This window comes from Scomber scombrus, chromosome 19 (assembly GCF_963691925.1).
Source record: "Scomber scombrus chromosome 19, fScoSco1.1, whole genome shotgun sequence".
NCBI lineage: Eukaryota > Metazoa > Chordata > Actinopteri > Scombriformes > Scombridae > Scomber > Scomber scombrus.
In genome coordinates this window covers 8,810,854-8,833,064 of record NC_084988.1, presented here as the reverse complement: position 1 = coordinate 8,833,064, position 22,211 = coordinate 8,810,854, and the positions used below count along the sequence as shown (strand labels likewise).

At 41.3% G+C, this 22,211-nt stretch overlaps 1 protein-coding gene across 1 annotated transcript in view; it reads left to right on the top strand.

Annotated features, from left to right (window-relative positions):
- Positions 1–22,211, top strand: part of fndc3ba (fibronectin type III domain containing 3Ba) — a 97,354-nt gene that overhangs the window by 38,333 nt on the left and 36,810 nt on the right. The window contains exons 4-7 of the mRNA XM_062439737.1: positions 9,258–9,334; positions 12,605–12,836; positions 12,934–13,102; positions 13,914–14,041. Of these exons, the coding sequence (XP_062295721.1) occupies positions 9,258–9,334; positions 12,605–12,836; positions 12,934–13,102; positions 13,914–14,041 (606 nt within the window). The remainder of the gene's footprint in view (positions 1–9,257; positions 9,335–12,604; positions 12,837–12,933; positions 13,103–13,913; positions 14,042–22,211) is intronic.

Here is a 22,211-nt window from a genome sequence, read left to right as displayed (position 1 = left end):
CTCTTATACAAACAAATATACACAAACAGTTGAATTTGGAGTGGGGGAAAGTCCCTGCTAATCTAGGACTTCCAGTCTTGCCTTCTTCCTTTCCATTGACATTCACACAACTTCTCTTCTCTCCTCTTCTCTCCTCTTCTCTTCTCTCCTCTTCTCTTCTCTCCTCTTCTCTTCTCTTCTCTCCTCTTCCTCCTTCACACACTTTCTCTGCTCTTTGTGTTGGACACAAACTCAGTGCTGTTCAGACTGTGACTCATACATTAGGAATGCCCCACATTAACATGTGGAGAGATAGAAGGAAGAGAGTGAAGGGAGGAATGGAGAGGAGTACCGCTGGGTACAAAAGTAAAAGCTCGGGGGAAAATGAGTAAAAATGAGTAAAAGCATTGCTGTTTTTTTTAGTGGGTCAAGGTTTGAGAATTTGTTGCATCCTGAGGATTCAAGGGAGTGAGAGAAAGAGATGTGAACGAGGGAGGGAGCAGGAAATGATTATTAGACTCTGAGTCTGTTTACACACCAACAGCTGTTGCACTTCTTTGCTCTCTCTCTTGTTCTCTCACTCTTTCTTTCCCTCTAGACATGTAGAGTTGATTAGAGAATGGATACAATGAGTCATCAGTGTCTGGATTGTGTATATTTGCGTGTGCATGTGTATGCTTGCACATGTATGTCAGGAGTCTCATACACGTCTGCATGCATGCGCGCGTGTGTGTGCGTGTGCATGAGTGGCAAGAGTATGTCTCTCCGTGCAGTGTTTTGCATGGTTACCAAACTCAAAACAATTATATCTGCAGACCTGAGTATAGCCTCATGTGATAATACTGGAAAAGAGTAAGTTAGGATGTGTGTGTACTCTGTGTGTGTTCAGAGTAGTGTCTGGATTTGTAACTATCATTGCTTGTGTATGTGTGTGTGTGTGCCCCATTTTGTTGTATGTTGTTTGTGCCAAGGTGACTGCGATTTCTGTCAGTGTAAACTATTCATATGTCACTGTGTTCCAAAAATCAAGTGTGTGTGCATGTCAGCATGACATCTGACGTGTATGAAGGCCTTTCATACACATACACCTCTGGAAAGGTGTGTGTGTGTGTGTGTGGTGTGTGTGGTGTGTGTGTGTGTGTGTGTGTTAAGAGATCTTGAGAACAAAGCATGGCTGGGCTCAGTGTCCCTCCAGACGTTACGTTGCTCTCTTCTGGAGCAGACCCAGCACCAGAAGTAGGTCGGCCGGCTACACCCCTCCTCTGGGTGGGGGAGAGCTGGAGAGAGAGAGGGGTCTGGGCTGGGTGGAGGTATGGGCTATCACCCTAGCTAAATGCTGAACACTGAACAAATCAAGGCTTGTATGCTTAAAGACCATTCACACAGTGATCGGAACATGATAAGAGTAATGTTAAAATCACATTTCAAGAAATTTAACCTTGGGACAAGTTGAGCTTTTTTCCCTTAATGAGACATAACACTATAAGGGTTGTGGTCATTTAGAGGAAAGAAATTGTAGCATACTGTTCCAAATCGATTGAAAGTATCCAAATTAACCAACAGCATGGGTGTAGTGTGTGGCACTTATGATAACCCGAATATGTTAAATGTCTTCCATACATTGGGTGTATCACATTTGGAAGCAAACCTCCCCATCTGGAATTAAATCATTCCCAAAAATAAAAAATAAAAAAGACCAAAAAGAAAAAGATTTATAATAACTTCCACATATTTTGCACTGCTCTGGGGCTATTGAGTATTAAACACTTCAAGTGCTGCTGCTGCTGTCTTGGCTGGTTCTCCCTTGTAAAAAAAGAAAAACCAAACCACACTCTTGAGCTCACAGGGACTAACCTGGATAAATAAAGATCATACAATAAATACATTTAAAAAATGCCAAAGATTCTCAATGTCTTTAGGAACACCTGGAGACCGGCCCAGGCTTAGAGAGACTGGCTACTTCGTATGAGAGGAAACATTATTGACTTAGAATATAAATCAAGCACCACACGAGGGCTTTAAATATTTGAGAAAACAATTTAGATTTATGAAGTGTTTATGTCAAAAGTACCATATGTGTTTACCTTACATAAGACATTTTGAAATGATTGATAACACTTGCGTCCATGGCTGACAGAATATCACTTTTATTGACTGTATATCAAGATGTTAGCGACTGTAAATTGAATAACAAACCCTGTGTTTATTTGGTTGTAGTACTTTCTTTGCAAAAAGCATTTAGATTTACATTTTCCCCCTAAATCTGACCCCAAATAAGTCTTCAGAATCACAGAATATAACATGGACAGACCACTTCCATAGGAATTGTATCTACAGAGACAATATAAACGTTGGAGAAAAAAAAAGCAGGTTACTGTGGGATTTAATCCACTAGCCAAACAGGAATGGGCATCACAACCACAGCTACTACCTCTGGGCAAACAACCAGAGACGGACTTTAGTGCACGTTCTGTCTGGCAGCAAACCTCTCGGCCATCAGACCCACATAGAGCATTTGGCATGCAAGGGCGATTTTTACACAACCAGGGATGGAAAGCTTTCTTCAGTGTTGTTGCAAAAGGCTTATTACTTTTGTTTTGTGTTTTTCCTAATCTTTATGAAGCAGAGCATGCTTAATTTGAAATATGAGTGTGAGCCAGTGGGCTAATAAAATACAACCCTGGTTTTACAGCCCTCGTAGCGATTGTTTCTTCTTCAGTTCTTTAATATGCTGATGTCAGACGTTGATGAAGTAATGACTGCATTGATAGCTTCATCAGCTTCATCAGCACAACTGAGAATGAATGTTTTCTTATGACTCTGTTATGCAACTTTGAGCTTGGAGGCTATAAGTTGAGGGGCGCACTTCCTGAGGAATTCGCCTACACATACCTGTGCGTGTGTGCAAACACACACACACACACACACACACACACACACACACACACACACACACACACACACACACACACACACACACACACACACACACACACACACACACACACACACACACACACGCACACACACTACATACATAGAGTAAGACCCAGTGTGCAGACGAAGCAACTCTCCAGCTTATGATTTACATTCCACAGCAAATCAGCAGCTCACTCAAATTACAGACTGTCGCACAGAACACAGAGTCAGGATCAGAGGTGTGGCTGTGTGTTTTCTTTCTGCACATGTGTATAGTTGTTTATTACATCCATACCCAGCCCATCAGCTGTGTGTGCGTTCATGCACATCTGTGTATGTGTGGGCTTATGCATGTGTTAGGTTCTGTGTCATTTTGCATGCTGTCTGTGTCGTTACTGAGGGTAGGGCAGCGCAGGAAGACCCGACTTCCTCCTCCATCACTGAACCTCACCCTGCCCACAGCAGAGATGTCCGCCGGACTTGACTCACCGGAGATGGACCTGACTGCTCTCTAGTGTGTGTTTGTGTGTATTTGTGTGCATGTAGCATCACATGTTTCACACTAATCTGGGATGAGTATATACCCTGTGCTATTTTAAAGTTGTCTCCCACATTTCCTGCAACTGCAGGATCTCGCTCTTTCTGCTCTCTTTCTTATCCTCTCTACCTCTTTTTCACTGCACTTAGCATTATGCTCCACACTGTGTTTTTCTGTTTCTCTTTCTCTCTTTTTCTCTTGCTGTTGCTTCTTGTAGTTATATTAGTTGTCTAGATCTGTGTCTAAGATCTATGAGGATTTGTTTCATTTTTATAAATGACAATAGACTGTGATCCTCAGTGTGTGTGTGTGTGTGTGTGTGTGTGCTGTGTGTGTGTGTGTGTGTGTGTGTGTGTGTGTGTGTGTGTGTGTGTGTGTGTGTGTGTGTGTGTGTGTGTGTGTGTGTGTGTGTGTGTGTGTGTGTGTGTGTGTGTGTGTGTGTGTGTGTGTGTGTGTGTGTGTGTGTGTGTGTGTGTGTGTGTGTGTTGGCCAGGCAGTAGAGGAAGCTGTCGTGGGAGTGTCTCGCTCTTGGAGCTCCGAGGACAGATAACATTACCCTACTGATGCTTACATAACTTCCAGGCAACGCCACGTCACAGCTGACCCAGACACACACAAAAACACACACAACACACACACACAACCATACACACAGATGCACACACTCATACAAATATCCATCTAGATTGGACAGCTGCCTCGATGGGGTCCTTTTAGGGTGTACAAAATTGTGTGTGTGTGTGTGCTTGTATGTGTGTGTGTGTGTTGTACTTTTGAGATAAGGACTTTTTTTTAAGCTTGTCTATTTAGTAATACTATTTTTTTCGTCTGTGTGTTTTTGGGAAATCCATCTCAGTCTTGTTGTTTTGTATGTAGGTCAGCTCACAAACAGGCTCCTTTGGTCTGATACCAACAACCGCACACACATGCTTTCCAAGAGGGTCTGTGTTTCCTTTCAATGTGGTGACCACATGTGCAGGGCTGATGAAGGAAAAAAGAGAAAGTGTTTCATGTCTTTTAGAAGAACGCTGCTCCTGTCTCAAAGACAGAACACAAGCTGATACACACATTTGGTACTGTCAGCACTGTTTATCAATTGGTGTGCATGGGTGTGTGTGTTTATGCAGTGTGTATAAGCTAGGGCATGATTACGGATGTAAGTGATTGGGCGCGTTTGAGCCCAGGACTCTTTCACTGTTTGAGTATGTGTGTGTTGTGCTTTGGGGGCCCAGTCGCAGCTGTCTTTGACAGCTGTATCATGAGAAACATCTGATGAAATGTTGCATCATCTCCTCTGTTTGTGTATGTGTGTGAATGTATGTATGGGCAGCTGGACAAAATCCTAAGGATGTGTTGTTTTTTTATGAATGAGTCAGTATAGAAGAGTTGAGTGTGTGAAATTATCTGCTTGTCTGGGATTTTGTGTGTGTTTGTGTGTGTGTGTATGTGTGTGTGGTAAAAAGCGAGACAGGATGTTTACCATGAACATGTGTGTATATAGCTTGTATAAATCTTTGGCGACAAAAGTCAAACTTTCTGAGGTGAGGCTTAAAAATGTGTGTGTGTGTGTGTGTGTGTGTGTCTGTGTGTGTGTGTGTTAGATTAGCATTAAGACCTTTTTCTTTGCCAGTAAGCCTTGGTTGATTGTCAGCCTATATTTTCACTTTTAATTTATTTTAATTATGTGTTTTGTATTTTTTTCCACATTATCTTAATTTGTTCTGTTTTCTGGTTTGAACTTTTTCTTTTATGGAAACCATATTTTTCCAATCAACACCTGACTGTCTTTCTGCTCTTCCCACTGTGTGCCAGTCTTGTGCTTCATCTGGTCTTTGTTACATGCAATACAAAATGCAATTTGTCATCATTCCTGTGGTCTTCTTGGTTGCTTTAGACAGTGGCTCCTGAACAAATATGTGCACACGTCACAGACCGCAAAGTGAATGCACATTTGACCGCAGACCTCACGTTTATTTCAATTACCTTCGCAATAGGATGGTTAAGTCGTAGATGTTGTATTGAATAATTCTTACGGGCGGTACAGATAACAAAAGAAAAAAACACATCATTAAAATAGTTTCACAAGCTGTACTTTATGTAGAATTTTTGGTGATACATGCAACATATTTATCAGTCACTCCATAACATTGATCCCTGCCTTTATTCTACATAGCATTTTACACATTGAGCTACCTGATTAGATTTCTCAGGAACTGTTCTGGCTCAGGATGCTGAACTGATTAACTGAACACAAGTTAATTTTGACTTGATCATTAATAATTATTTTGTATTCACTGTCAGCTTTTGAAACAGAGCAATCAGTATTCACATGTATAGCAAAAGGATATAGCACAATCACACTTAAAATAATCAACTTTATGTGCAATGCAATGAGCTATATTCCATTATTGTTGTTTCTCATTACACTGCCAGAAATCATTAATTTTGACTGATGAAATGATAACACAATTGTGACACAATACCAGTGAAAGTCAAGTAATGATAATGTTGAATTATAAATCAGGCCAAGTTTCTATCCATTACCTCCCTTTTTTGAGGAATACTTGCATGCAGGTTTTCGGATGGGATGAGCAATAAGTAACATCCACTTTGGGACACAATTGTCAGGGTTTATGGGATATGTGGTCCGACCATAATTATGAGAATCACTGGCTTTTGCTGAAGCGGAAGCTGCTTATCATCTTGACACAACCATAATTTGTTGCTGGCAACTACAGTAAATAATCATTGTTAAAATGAACTATTACTCATTTAGCCAGATACCCCCTGGATGCCTCTCAAAGGGCCAGATTACTCATGCCTATTGCCTCGTAGTGGCTCAGGTATACAGTGATGTCATACCACATGGAGGATATGACCTCATAAGTGATCTCTGACCTGACCTCTTTGGTAGTCGGAAGCTGAAGGAGCAACAGATGCAAGATGAGAAGGGGGGCAAGCGGATTGGACTTGGTTAGCTGTGTTGTCTGGGATTCCAGCAGGATTAGGCAGAGGAAGTCGTGACTCTATTTGTGGTGCTTAAAGGGCAAAGCTGGAGGCTGAAGAGAGAGTGATGTTACCATAATGTGGATTGTGCACCAATCATTTCACTTATATATGCACGTGTGTGCATACATACACACACACTTACAACCACTCAAACACACAACTACTGTGGTTTGTCATCAGCTTTTCTAAATGGCAGTCAGTCTAACACTATATGACTTACAGCCGTGTATGTGTGTGTGGGTGGGTGTGTGTTTGTGTGTGAGAGAGAGCGGGAGAGAGAGAGAGAGCGGGAGAGAGAGAGCGGGGAGAGAGAGAGAGAGAGAGCGGGAGAGAGAGAGAGAGAGAGAGAGAGAGAGAGAGAGAGAGAGAGAGAGAGAGAGAGAGAGAGAGAGAGATAGCCGGACAAAGAGTGTCTTGTGTTTTGGGTAGGGGTTGGGGGGTAGTTGGGCCTGCTGGGTCCAGTCCTGGGGGCCAGGGATGGGAATGTTCACTGTGTGTGTGTGCGTGTCTGTGCGCGCGTGTGTGTGTCTGTGCGCGCGTGTGTGTGAGCAGAGGAATGTTGCTGTTTGCTGAGTGAAGAGCACAGAAGCAGCAGAGACTGTCCAAACACACGTCTGTTTGCCAAGAGTGTGTGTGTGTGTGGGGGAGAGAGAGGGTGACTGAAACACAGAGAGAGTGTGTATTTGGGATAGTGTGTGAGCAAGAAGGAAAAAGTGCTATGAGCAGTGATGGAAAGAGCTTTAGAGGAGCACTGTATATCTGCGGTGTGTGTGTGTGTGTGTTCTCCTCATGCTATGACCTTCCACTCAATGAGGACTTTCATATCCCTCTAGTCTCCATGGTAGGGGAGCAGACAGGACTGAAAGGGGTCTGTCTCTCCATACCTGTGACCTACTCACACACACAGCACTGTAGTCCACACTGCAGACTTTGCTCAGGTTGTTTTTGCGTATGCGTAGGTGTGTGTGTGTGTGTGTGTGTTTACTGTACTGTTACCTGTTTGTTTGGCTGATGAGTGGTGAGTGAGAGATGGAGGGATGGGTGTAAAGAGGGAATGAGTTGGGTAGGAAAGAAGTAGTGAATGACTGATGGTAAATGGGGAAGTATGAAGTGAGTAATATTTGAAATGAAAGGAGGGAGTGAAGTGAGTAATGCTTGGAGGAAGTGAAAGAGGGAGGTTCATGCTGGAAGAATTTCTGAAAATAATCATTAAAGGATGAAGGAAGGAGAAGAAAAAGATGGAAAGTAAAGCAGGATCAAGTGAGCAAGTCAAGAAACGTAAAGGTAGAGAGGAAGATGGAGGGATGAAAAGTGGGACGCAAGGATGGACTAAGGGAAGGAAGAAAGGAAAGGGAGGAGAAGGAGAAAGGGCTAAAGGGAGGAAGGATGAAGGGAGACAGGAAATGAGACAAAGCAAGGGAGGATGCAAGGGAGGGATGAAAGCGGTTCACCTAAATTCCAAACCGTAACAAAGACATATTTCCTCAGCGAGAAGTAAGTTAGAAAATACACCATATTTTTTTAAATTTGGGTGAAATGACCCCTTAAAGGATATTCTGACATTCTAACATTTGACTGGTGTCAACATGGGCAGAAAATATGAGTGTGCCTTCATGCTTGCATGTGTGTTTGTAGGTGATGAGGCCCGTGTGTGTGTGTGTGTGTGTGTGTGTGTGTGTGTGTGTGTGTGTGTGTGTGTGTGTGTGTGTGTGTGTGTGTGTGTGTGTGTGTGTGTGTGTGTGTGTGTGTGTGTGTGTGTGTGTGTGTGTGTGTGTGTGTGTGTGTGTGTGTGTGATTTATTCATGAGGCCAGGTCTGCCTCCAGCTGTCCCAATGGGGTCCCAATGACTTTACCAGCCGCAGACCTCCATCACAGAAAGAGACGGAGGAAGAGAAGTTTTTTTGGGGGGGCTGGGGGGATATGGATAGTGGAAAAGTCAACATCAATTCAATCTGCTAATTCTATTTTTCTTGCTTCTCCTTCTGAGCAGGGATTTCTTTTTCAGTCAGCGGTCGTGTGCACTCACGTGTTACACATACATCTATCATGACTAGGCATGAGATGTTATGAAAATTTCATGTCAATATAATTGCAATTTATGATATTTTCCCGATTATCCTTTTTATTGAAAAACACACAATCAAACAATGACTGGACGGATGCTGACTTTCCCTTTTGGCAATTCAAATAAATCAGGATGTCAATGTAGGACTGGTCATTAGTGAGCTGTACAGTTTTTTCAAGTCACTTGCAAGGATATTAACGATTCACTAGTATCATGAATGCTTTTTATCGTGATCCATTATAAGGTCTTTTAATGTCCCATCCCTAATTATGACGCTACTGCTGAGTGCAGACATTGGCATCTCCTGAAACTCTGAAAAGATTGACTTAATCTGACTTTAAGCTTAAGCAAAGATTGACTAACTTTAAGATTTAGCTCATACACCTTAGAATAATATAAATCATATTGGTGGATTGAGTTTATTTCATGACATATGTACAATAGGACTCTCTAAACTAAACTAAGGAAGGATAAATTCTTCTCATGTTCGTAACTTTGTATGATTTTTGAAACTTTGTATGATCTTCATATATTAATTAACCTTTGTTACAGGTTAATACACTGGAGTAAATGCCATTATAAAATAATATGTTAAACATATATGTCACACTGGCGTACTCCTCACTGTGTGTGACACAGTGTGTTTTTGTGCCCCTGCAGGTGCACTGTTGATTGACGAGTGTAACGGATAATTTACTCCACGGTGAGCTGCCTGGTTAAATAAATATATCTCCTCCTCTTTTGCAGGTCCTGCTGAGGTTCCCATGATGTCCCCAAATGGGTCAATCCCCCCTATCCATGTACCCCCAGGATACATCTCACAGGTTTGTTTGTGTTTGTGTGTCCCTTTCTTTCCTCAGTCATAGACATGTTTTTTTATGTTCGTCGTTAGTTTCTGTTGTGTGTGTGTGTGTGGTAGAGTTTCAATTACAATTCCAGTCAGAGAAACACAGGGGCTTCTTAAGCCATCTTGTGATCTTGTAATGACTCGTAAAATATTTTTCTCCCTAACATAGACATAAAAAACTTGCCAATGAGTTGAGTTCATTTAAAATGTTTACAATGCAAATATATTAATTATTTTTTGTAAATCAGGTCATTTGTGCTAGTTGAGTAGCCTGCCTGGTTTGTTTTAACATACTGATGCTTGTGTCCTGAAATGATTATTCATCATTAAGAGAAACTGACCGCATTAAGAGATTTGAAGCAAACACAAGGTATAGCAGTTGCAAATTACACATTTCTGTGGAGCACCAGCTGAAGAGATATTAGCTGTTAGACTGACTTTATTTTTGATGAACGCCTACCAGGAGTCTGTCAAGTGGTCATCATTAAAAGGTGGCAAGCATGAATATGATGGAAGACAGACTATTTGTGGAACGCTTTGTGCGTGTCAACCGCACTGAAAGCATGCTCCGGGCATTACACTTATCCTGGCTGTTGTAGATCAGCAGAGAAGTAACCAAGGCGACCTCCTCCCCCAACCGAGCACCAAGTAGGAATGTGCTGAACTTTGGGTGTCAGGGGGGCATTTGTTTTACTGACTCTCTAATATATGTATGAGGTTGTTCTCTATCTGCTGTCCTCATAAAGGTAGGAAGATGAGTAAAAAGAGTTTGACAAGGTTAATGGATCAACACAAGTTCAATGGACTGTCCACTTAAGTATACTTTTACAAATACTTCTGCGGTCTGCATGTGGTGGGATTGTGTTCTTATGCCAATGGAAGTCAGGTCATTGGCTCACCGTGGGTGTGTGTTTGCCTGTGTGTGGGTATGTGTGTTAGTAGGGACTCGGCCAAGTGTGAGCGGGAAACACTGTCACTCTTACATAAACAAGCCAGATAGGGGAGACAGGCAGTGGGTGGGTATGTTTTTGAGGGGTGAGGGGTGGAAGAAGGGATGGATGGAGAAAGAGCACTGCGGTGGTGGAAAATAGTGCATTGACAGATGGGTTTTGCACATGCGTGTGTCTCTTTGAGTTTGTGTGTGTCCTTGGTGATTTGTGCTAATGGTTGCATTGTGATGGTGTGTATGTCCCTTCCAGCATTATTTGAAATGTGTGTGTGTAAAACATTGCCAGGAAGTGTTGCGTGGGCATGTTGGTCGGGTCCACATGTACTCATGCAGGGACTTTGCCCTTGTTTCTCTGTAAACACTCTGTTTTTCTGCGGATGAGGGACTGATTGGGGGGGCCTCCTCTTCCTCCACCTCCTCCTCCTCCTCCTCCTCTTCTTCTCCCCCGCTCTCAGTTTTTCTCACTCGGATTACCCTCTTCCTCCCCTCCTGACCCTCTTTAATTCTCTCTCTTCTTTCTTTCTGTCTGTCGTATTCTGGCACTGAGTGTGTTGATCCCCGTCTTGCCTGTTAGTGCGTGTGGGGGGTTTTGGGGTAGTGTTATTTGGTGTGTGTGTGAAAGAGAGAGAGACTGGTGGTTTGTTGTTGTTGTTAGGGACCAGCAGATGACTTCCCCTCACTGCAGGGAGTGTGTGTTTGCTCTCTGCTTGGAATGCAGGCCTGTGAGTGTCTGAATAGTTGGAATGTGCGTGTGTGTGTGTGTGTGTGTGTGTGTGTGTGTGGGTTTGTCCTAGTCTGTGAATGTGAATACATGTATGGAATCTATGTTAATTCCAGGCAGTTCTTTGAAACTTGATGTTATTGAAATCTGCAGACCATCTGATGACAGCATTGCAGAGCTTGTTTTCATCACTCAAGGGGCCAAGGCATCCTGTTTGCATGGTGTCTCAGTTGTTCAATAAATTATGCATTTTTATTCCTTTAACTCTTAGCTGCAATTCAAGGGAAAGAACACCTGCTCTTATAAAATGATTGACAGCAAAATAGTCTTTAGGTGATAGCCATTAAAATAGGACAATTTTTATCCTTAGAGCCCAGCGGGCAAATTCATGTCGCTCTTCTGAACTGAATTGCTCACAAAAAATGTATTGTGGTGAGGTGGGGTGCATAATAAATTAAATGGTATGACTTGACCTTTGCAAAAATGCTAGTTGCTTATCTCTGTGATAAAGGGTTGGCCAGGAAAATAATTTTGAATTTAAACTTAATCATAGTTAAAATCTGCATACATCTTGGTGTCCATCTCCACACCCATTAGTCTCGTTTGAATTATTCATTAATCACTGATCGTTTGTGATTGCATTGATATGCATTGCATATCATAATGAAGAGCAGAACCGGAGCTTTGTAATGATGCTTATCATGGTACATACTGAATGGTACATATTGATCTAATTCCGTTATGAAGACAGATCAAACTTCTGGAAAAGTAAAATCTTTACTAATTTCTTCACCAATTTCCACACTCCTGCTTCTCAGTTGAATAAGTCATGAAGTCCTTATTGCATCACAACATGCTGCATATCAGTATAAACAGCAGAACTTATCCTTTCTGATGATGCTAGTTGTTTATTGCTCTGTTTGCTTGAGCATGGTTGAGTAATCCGGTTTTGACATTTCTGCAAACGTCTGCATTTTCTCCAGTATAGGCCTGACATTACATTCTGAATTGTATGTAAAATAAACACAAAATAAGTATGTATTTGCTTTTCATTGCAAGGATTCAAAGGTTGTGGTCAAAAGACCTGTGCAGGTAGTAGGTTCTTGTCCAAATGCGTGAACACATTTACGTAAGGCAATAAGCTTAATAATCTTTTTTTTCAAATTGCAAAGTCATAGTAGTATCCCATCATCATCATCATCATGATTCTGATATTACCATATTCCAGACAATCCCCCCTACATCATTGTAAAAAGATATCTCTACTGCTAACATGCTTTTGCTAGCATTTTATGATGAAATACATGCAAAAACATAACAATTTCACTAGACGCAATTACTTCCCCCCCTTGATATAAAGGGTAATATTAAAAAAAATCTCCCAAGTTTTATCTTTTGAAATGGGAGATCTGGATAGCAAAGACTGTTTTGAAAAAAGAAAAAAAAAAAAAAAAAGTAGTAACATGCAGTAACTTTTTAACTTAGAATTTCCAAGCATTTTGTTTACTGTGAAATTCCAGGAACATATCTTATATTCCTCTCACAGTCCTCCCTTTCTTTTCTCTTCTCTCCTGCAGGTGCTGGAGGATAACACAGGGGTCCGCCGGGTGGTGGTGACCCCACAGTCTCCAGAGTGCTACCCTCCCTCCTACTCTCCAGCCCTCTCCCCCACACACCATCTGCCCCCCTATCTGACTCACCCTCACTTCATCCCAAACTCTCACTCTTTCTACCCCCCTGTCAGCCCCGGGGATCTGCCCCACCACCAGTACTTCCAGCACCACCTTCCCCCCATGTACGGCGATCCAGGTACTGACATGCTGACTGGACTCAATTATTAATCCAATTGTTAAAAAGTGTTTTTCACAGATTTTAATTGTAATTTATTCTCTCTTTTCCTCTCCAGAAATCATCCCAGTTTATGGGATGTCTAACTACATAGGCAGAGAAGAGACATACAGTAAGCCACAGCCCAAAAAGATAAAGGAACAGAGACTAGAGCGACAGAATCGGCTTAATTCCCCTCCCTCCACTCTCTATAAGGGCAGCCTGGGACAAGCACACAACGGATACAGGTGACCATACTGATTCTGTGATATACCTCCTGGTTGACTTTTATCTTTCTGACTGATAAATTGATGTTTTTTTCTGAGGTTGGCCATTTGATCACAACATTATATAGTTGAAAAACAAGGGGGAAAAAACAATGGGAAACAAACTCATCTGTATATGCTATCGCTGTAAAACACTATAGAGGAATTTAGTGGAATCAACTAATCTTAAACAAGTTGTATTCATTTTAAGTTCATTCAATTTTCAAGTTTTAATTTTCTGACCACGTCAGAGTTGTTGAGAGTTCACTCAACTCAATCAATTAAGTTTTTAAAGACACATGATCAGCATATTAGCAGACCTCCCAGGATGCATTGTTTGATAGGTAAGGCCATTCAGAGGCTCCTACTTGTTGAAGAAAATAAACACGGTGGAAACTTTCTGTGTGACTTTAATACATGTTAAGATAATTCATGGTCTGTTTTCATGATAATGCAGGAACTTATGTTTCAAAGTTGAACCAGCTTAAAATCCATTTTCTTTAAATTTCAGTTTTATATGATTCTAAGTGACATTTTGTGACAAATACCAGAACATTTTCTGCTAAAGACTTTTTTTAATTGTCTGTCTCTCCACAGCATGGTTTATTCCTTCAAAACTGTTATAATTTTTTTTCTCAGTCAGCTTCTTATTGTAACCCTGCAATCCTCGGTGCATTTTTTTCTGTTCTCCTCACTTTGAAGTTTGAAGAAGCAGGGCCCAGTTGGTAAAAGTGAATGTCACATACTTTCATAATCAACATTTAACACCGTTGCATTTTTTTTTCTGGTTTAGCAACAAGTCACACACCCCATCGCTTGGGTCAGTGGGGTCGGGGGGCGGAGTCAGCAGTACTGGAGGAAAGAAACCAGAGAGAAGACTCCGCAGTCCACGAAACAGTGAACCAGAGACACACACACAAGGTAGGGGACACACACAAAGCAGTGAGAGAAACTGGCACACACTGTTAATGTACAGCAACACCACTTCACAGTGGGTTTGAATGTTTTCCTGAGAAAGCATTGATTTTGTTGTTTAGGATTTTTTTTTTGCTTTTATACATCAAACACCTACAGTCAATAAGTTTCATAGAAGTCAGACATAAACCTGAATACCAGACAGAAATACAGGGACAGATGCAAGGTGCAAAAGAGCATCATTAAATAACTAAGTGCAATGTGCATGTATAATTCTAATTCACGAATACACACATACATGCAGAACACCTGAAATTAACATTTAAAAACTTACACTAAAATCAACAGCCAGGAGACAAATGTCAATGTCTGCAAAATTCTATACTTTGACATGGCTTCCTGTCATAAAACATCACTGTAAGATGATTTTATCCTCCAAATAGAGGATATCTCAACAAGGAACAAACCCTCTCTCTTTTTGGATGAATATCCTCTCTGACCCCTCTCTGTCTGTCTCCATATTACCGGCTTTGTCCTGTTCAACCTCCGAGTGCCCCTTTGCATTCAAGCGGGCCAGATAAAACACACCTTTCTCTCTTTTTCTCACTCTCTTTTTTTTCCTCTCACAGAAAGTCACCCAAAAAAATGAATGGATGAATGCAGCCTCACTGAGGTGAAGGGATCCGGGAGGGGGGTTGGAGGTGGGACGATGGGGAAGTGGGTAAGAGGGGTTGTCTGGGTAACCGCATAGCTGAACCTGTCCCTGAGCGCTATCGCTTTACCCTCGCTACAATACCGGCCTTGTTGGTGAAGGCTGAGCCACAGAAGGGGTGGGTGAGAGAGAGAGGGGAGAGTGAGAAGGGGGGAGGGTGGGCACATACCTGTAGAGTCTTGCTTGAGATGAAGGAAACCTTTGAGCTCTGAGATTGAGACACCGTAGCTCAGCCTTATCACACACACACACACACACACACGCGCACGCACGCACACACACACACACACACACACACACACACACACACACACACACAGTAATACACGTGCAAAGACATGAAGGTGCTTACTTGTGGTAGTGTTCCCTTTTAATGACATGTCTTGATGGGTCAGAGTTATTAAAAAAGAGCAGAGTATCTTATTTGTGCACATACACACATAACATACATGGCTATCTGTGGAGGTGATGACAGACAAAACATAAAGAGGCACGTTAATTCATCTACTCCCTCACTGTAACTGTCAAAGTTTTCTTTAAAATTACCCACCCCATAAAATTCATTCTCTCACAGCATGGTGTCACATTAGAGGAATATCCCTTCGGCACTAGGAGTGTGTGTGTGCGTCCCCAAATCCATGCGATTGGAATAAAGTTTAAGTGTAACTCAAATGGCCATGTTGTTAAGCAATTCTATCTTGACAGAGTTGTTTTGAATATTGTCAGGATCTTGATGGAAAAGTTGTTGGAAGTCCGTAAACACAAATGGGTAGTTTGGTTGAGGTGGATGAAAACACATTGGAAAGGTAAACCAAAAAACCTGTTTCTTTACTTACTGCAAGCAATATCTATCCCTGCAGATTATTTTCAATTTTATATTGCCATCAATCTGTCTCCACCTCAATAAAATAGAAGTGAATGACATTTTGTTTGCTAACAGCATCAAAAAATGACATGAGAAATAATAGTAACAGAAAACACAGTCAACAGTTTTGTTACAGCAGAGCATGGTCCCTATGAAATCTAGTGACTAGATCTGGCATGATTAGTTGATCAATTGGCTAATTTAATCAAACATTTTTGATAATCAGTTTTTTTAATTTTTCAATTGTAAAGCAAAAAAACAAACACTTTTTTTTTCTAGTTTCTCAAATCTGAGTATTTTCTATTTTTCCCATTTTTATATCACTGTAAAATGGATACAGTGATACATTGGTTGCAGTCCTATAGTTCACAGCAGCATCCATGTATTATCCAGAGTAATTTGGGCATTGTTCATGAAAAGACACATAACCGTTGATTTTTTTAAAATTTAACTTTTTAATATTTTGGGCACCACAAGTAAAATAACATTCACCATAACGTTCAGGGTTTTTTTTTTTGAGTGAGCTGCCCCTTTAAACTTTGCACATTGACATTTGATCAAATTTGCATTTCCTTTCAAACACTTAAATGCTTTCAAACCTGCAGAAATACAAGTCTGAACAACTGCAGATGAAAAACATACACATACAGAAGAGGCAGTGTTTGGAGAGTGGGGGAGACTCCACAGCTTCTTACAGTACACACACACACACACACACACACACACACACACACACACACACACACACACACACACACACACACACACACACACACACACACACACACACACACACACATACACACACACACACACACACACACACGTAAGCAAACTCTAAACTAATCTAGCACACATAAGCAGAGAATCATCTTAGAGGAATGCCAAAGGAGGAAAAGGAAAGCAGGGTTGACAGACCAGCTTATAAGCTTCACAGTTTCATGTGGCACAGACTGAAGTTGAACAGAGTACTCAAACAAAAAGAACATACATGACAGACAGGAGCATGTCAGCATGTCGTCAGTTGTCTGTTCTGGTCTACCAGGGTCTCAGTAGTGGACTGGAGATCAGGCTGAGTCAGCTAGATGTACCACACAACACACATGCACAAACACCTCGTGACTGGGCTTCCTGTAAAACAATCAGAGCATGAGGGTCTAGAGGGTTGGCGGGAGGTAGGGGGGCAAACAGGGAGGAGAGAGGAATGTAGGATTTGAATGACAAACGAGAGAAGGGAGATAGATGGAAGATTTGTAAAGAGAGAGGAAAAAAAAAACTGGTTCAAAAAATTGAACCAGAACTCCTACATCACAGGGAACAGAGAGATGGAAAGACGGAGAGTTAAAGAGCAGAGTACAAACATTCCGACAAAGTTGCTGCTTGGCCCAGCGCATCCAAGTATGGTCCAACCCAGAATACCACACACACACACACACACACACACACACACACACACACACACACACACACACACACACACACACACACACACACACACACACACACACACACACACACACACACACACACACGCACACACACACACACGCACACAGCCGCCTACGCTTTGCCCTTGATGCCCTTGCTCTGTGTGCGTATACTGTATGTGTGTGTGTGTGTGGCTATTGCCCCAGTGCCAGTAAGGCAGCAGGCTTACTTGGCGAGTGCAGTGTCCATTCCCCAGTAAAGCCAGCTCTACAGGCCCTTTTCCTCAGAACTGAGCTGCTTGCTGAGCAGAAACAGATGTGGGCCCCGTCCCCTCTGTTCTTCCATCTTGGCTCTGCATCATCACCACCGCAGATCCTGTCTCTCACTCAGAAAAACTGGGATTTCAGCAGAAACAGATGGACCAGCTCCCCCAGCTCCTCCATCTTTAGTTCTACGTCACCGCTGTGTGCTATGAATTCAGGAGAAACCAGATGTGCGCACTGACTGCTGTGTCCACCATGTTGGCTCTGTTGGATGGGATATGAGGGAAATAAGAGGAGGGGTCATAGACGTTACAGTGGTCTGACAACTGTAAAAGCACATTTTATATCCACGTAATATGTAGAGGGAAAATGTAACTCGAGTTAAAAATGTGTATGACTAGGTTTCCTTTCCTTGGAGTGTACTTTGAATCTTTTAGGAATTCATTTTCAGTTGCACAACTGTCTTAACAAAAATAAAGGAAACATTTCAGGCATCTTCAGAAACCAAATAAATTACTTAAAAGTTTTCTTCATTGACATACACAATGACAACGTGCCAAGAAGGATATTTTGAAACAAGGAACATTTCATTTTCTATGAGCTCTTACCACATGCTTTGCTTCAGACTTTGCAACAACATTCGGGTTACATATTTTTATTTATTTATATATTTTCTGGCATATTAATATAAAAATACAAGTTTCTCCTCCCTAGTTTGGTTTGGCCTACCTTTTGTCACCCTTTTTTTAATAGCTTTGCCTCAAAAAAGTGCCAACAACAACAGTTGTGAAGATTTGGTTAGCCTGAGCAGTAATAGCATTGCCATGGACATGTTTGCAATGTCTGGAAGACTGTGAGGTGTTCAGTATTTTATTTTTCCTTACCTTTACGTAATTCTTGCCAACATTAAAACATGGTTGACTTTTGCTAAACAGCGGCCACAAGTGACAACTACAGAATAATTATAAATCCTAAAATATATTAGGTACAACAGGAAGGTCAGTAAGTCAGTGAACTGATAAGAGTAGTATCAGTTACTAGACCAGATGTTTGGCTGGAATGGTACACATGTGTATATTAGATTAAGCAAGGCTGTGTTTATACCTTATGAATTTAACCCTACATTTTTAAGAAAAAGAAAGTATTACTTAAATTTTTTTTGTTTCAATTTATATTATTATTTTAAACTCACTCTGGCTTTAAACTTAGAAAACGTTACACAAGCCTCAAATTAAATCTTGGATATCTTTTTGCCTTCATGATTCAACTGATGTACTTTAGTTTTTAGTCATGTAGATGGTGGCTGTTATTGAAAGTTACTTAGAATGAACGTAAGTTAAAACCTCATTACTTAAATTGCAGGTAAAGAGTACATCAGGATTTAAAACATCAGGTGATTATAAACATTTAATACAAGAAGTTATGACAGATGCAGATACCAGTAAATCCATTCTCTCTTGCGTCAGTGGCATGGGTTTTGCTCGAGTGCTTGTAGTGCTATTTTTTAACCCTGACAAAGTTTCCAAAGAACCACTGAAGTGACAGTTTTAGAACAATGACAATGGTAATAGGAGGCTTTCATAAAAATAAAGAAATAAAACACTGTCCTGTAATGTTTTGGTGACGTTATCCTCATTAGTGCTAGTGGCCTTTGACCAAACCATGACTCAGCTCCTATATTTACATCAAACTCTTCCAGCTCCTCCTGTTATAACTGTAGTAACAGGCCTGTCAATGTGTGAGCACACTCCCACCCTTCCCTTTCTGGCCTGTTTTGATGTGGATCACCATGGTGATAATCTCAGCCCCCTCCGAACTCCAACCCCTTCCCACAAACCCAAATACGGCCATGTTTGTAGGGCAAGATGGAGGGCAGTGGCATGGAAGAGAGAGGTTAGAAGAGGGAAATGACAGAGATAAGGCAAGAAAAAAAAGGAGAGAAATGAAGGACAACGATGAAGAAAGACAGTAATTGCAGAATGAAAGAGTGAAAAAAAGGGGGAATGCTCAAAAAACAGAGCGAGAACAAGGGATGGCTTTACCAGCAGAGGAATGTCTTACCCGCTGATATCATGTAACAGGACTAGCGGGATTAGAAGGGGAGGTTGTTCTCGCCAATCACAATGAGAACACCAGACATTTCCCCATCCAGCTGAATGAACCTTGTGATACAAGCGATAAACTCGCCATGCTATCAAGCTACAGCACCCGACCGCTCTGTATTAAGCAGAACTGGGTTACATAATATTTTAAGTCCTTTCAACTGCTTCAGCATGGTAATATTGAACTTGACCTAAACAAATTAAGTAACTGAATAGATAAAATACACAAACCTCAGACATCTGGGGCTCAAGCGATTTGTGTACACTTAAGAGATTCGAAGTGGATATTAAAGTTCTGCATGCAACAGTTGAAGACCATTATTGGACTCATTCTGTAAAGTCTGTGTGACTGCTATAAACAAACATGAGCACCATTGAGAAGAATAAAAAAACACTATATCCCTTTACTTTTTATTTGTCACTGAGCCGGACATTGAATTGTTTCATAGAACAAAACAGGAAGAGAGGAGTCGAGCTTACATACAGCTTTTCTGAGTTCTTTGCAAGGGAAGATACTGTAAGCAGTGAGAGATGCACGCAGTCACAAATGCTTAGAGGAATAATTTCCAACATTTTAGTTAATACCAATGAGAGATTTGGTGAGGGAAAAGAGGTTTAATGGGAAAAACTGTGTTCATATTGTCAAAAACATGCAAAATGTGAGATATTGTAGAGACATCTAATTATTTTCACGCAATTGTATGTAGTTATGGTAATGTCACCACATACCCCCCCTTTTTTTGGTTTAAAATACTACATATAGGATATTTAGATTCAGACTACTCTCAAGTTATAGTTGATCTGTCTTTGGCCATGGCATTATTTTCGAGTTTTCAATGTACAGTTAATAATTAATACCTATGAGATTGGTGTTACAAATTATACCAAGTTTCATATAGGCGCAACTGCTTTAAAAAATGGTAACAATGAAACATCAAAATATTTAAATGTGTTAATTGTTGGTAATTGGTATGCACTGGTCACTTGACCCAGCAGACCATATGACAATCAATTTTTATTTCCACCGTCCACCTTGTAGCTCACAATTGGAACTTAAAATATATGCACGTCTAGTGAATGAAGAAAGATCTATTTTATGTGGTTGAAAAAAGTTGATAGGCGTGAATGTAAGGAAAAACTGAGAAAATAATGTTTAAAACTTTTCACAGACTTGGTCAATTTAAATCTGTCCCCATCATTCAATCTGTATGCTTTTCTGTCTTTTCTGTTTTCTGCCTCTGTCACACGCTACGTCTGCCTGTGCTGTTTATATATCTGACAGTGAATTGGTCTTCCACTCTGTCTGCCAGTCTGCAGTCTCTCTCTCTCAAGACTTTTGGGCTGAGCAGGGTCAGATGGGGTCAGGGTTCTGAGAAACTCATCTCCCATAATCCCTAACAGCCTGGCCAGGTGCTACATACTTACATAAACAGACATGCATTCATGCGCACACTTTCATGCTCTTCTTGGTAAAGCAGAGCGAGTGTTTGTGCCGCTTGGCAGTTGAGATGCTCATCTCTCTGTTGTTAGAGGGCTGCTGTGGACAAGGTCTCTCTCTCCCACTCTGAACATTTACATACACAAAAAACCCTGATTAAGGCTTGGAAATCAGACTGTAATTACATGCGTTTATATAAAGACTTATTATTTTAGTTTCAGGTTAAATTAAGTATTATATATCATTATTTTGGACACAAGGATGCCGTACAAGTAATGATCTTCCTTTTCATACCTGTGCTACTCTTTGTCTGCTATACACATGCACGCTTTTGTAAGTTATTCATGGCAAGAAATCAGGTTTCTCCTGCAGAAATCCAGCTGTGTTAACCAGATTCTCTCAATTCCTTACCCCAATTAAAGAAATTGGGTTTCTCATTTACATGATGTCCATGAAATCAGGTTATAGCATAACGACTGTAATAACCAGGTTGCATGTCTGCCTCAGTCATTGTGTTTCTTCTCTTTCTTCTCTTTGTTTGGGGTTTGAGTTTTTTTTTCATTTGAATATTATTATTTTTTTCTCTTCTCTGCCCTCATTTGCTCTCGTTCTGTACTCGACTTCTCAATTTCTCTGTGCCAGTCTCTCTGTGTGCTCTCCCTCTGTAATCCTCTTTATAAACGATCAGGGCTCTGGCCATGAGAACCAAACCTTCACCATGACAACCACAATTTCAGGCATGTCCCAACGACTTCTCTGCCTTGTGTGTGTGTAGCCCAGCTGTTGAACAGATGGAATGCTCACTATGCAGCAGATGATAATAGTGTGGAATCCAAGGCTTGTGCCCTCTCTACCTCCATTTTCCTCTTTCCTCTCCTCCCTCTTTCTCCTTTCTGTCCCTGCTCCTTCCTTCCTCTCTGTCCTCCCTCTCATCTCAATATCTCTCTCTCTATCTCACTCCCTTTCCTTCCAGCTGAGTGTGCGTCTCTTTGCTTTGTTCTCCCTGATTAGAGGCTTCTAAAGATGGGTATCATATCTCACTTTGTTCCTTTTAGAGTGACACACACACAGACACACAGACACACAGACACAGACACACAGACACACACACACACACACACACACACACACACACACACACACACACACACACACACACACACACACACACACACACACACACCCCTTGGCCCTGTATGTGTGTGGAGCGGGGGCCGAGTGAGCGGCCGTTGCCACATTTTTCAAATTTTTTTCCTCTAGGCCTTAAAGGTCTTTTTCTGTCCCAGTGCAGACAGACTGGGACTCAGAGCCATAGGTCGTCATGCAGGAGGAATGCAACCTCCTCACTGTCTAAGTGACTCATTTTTA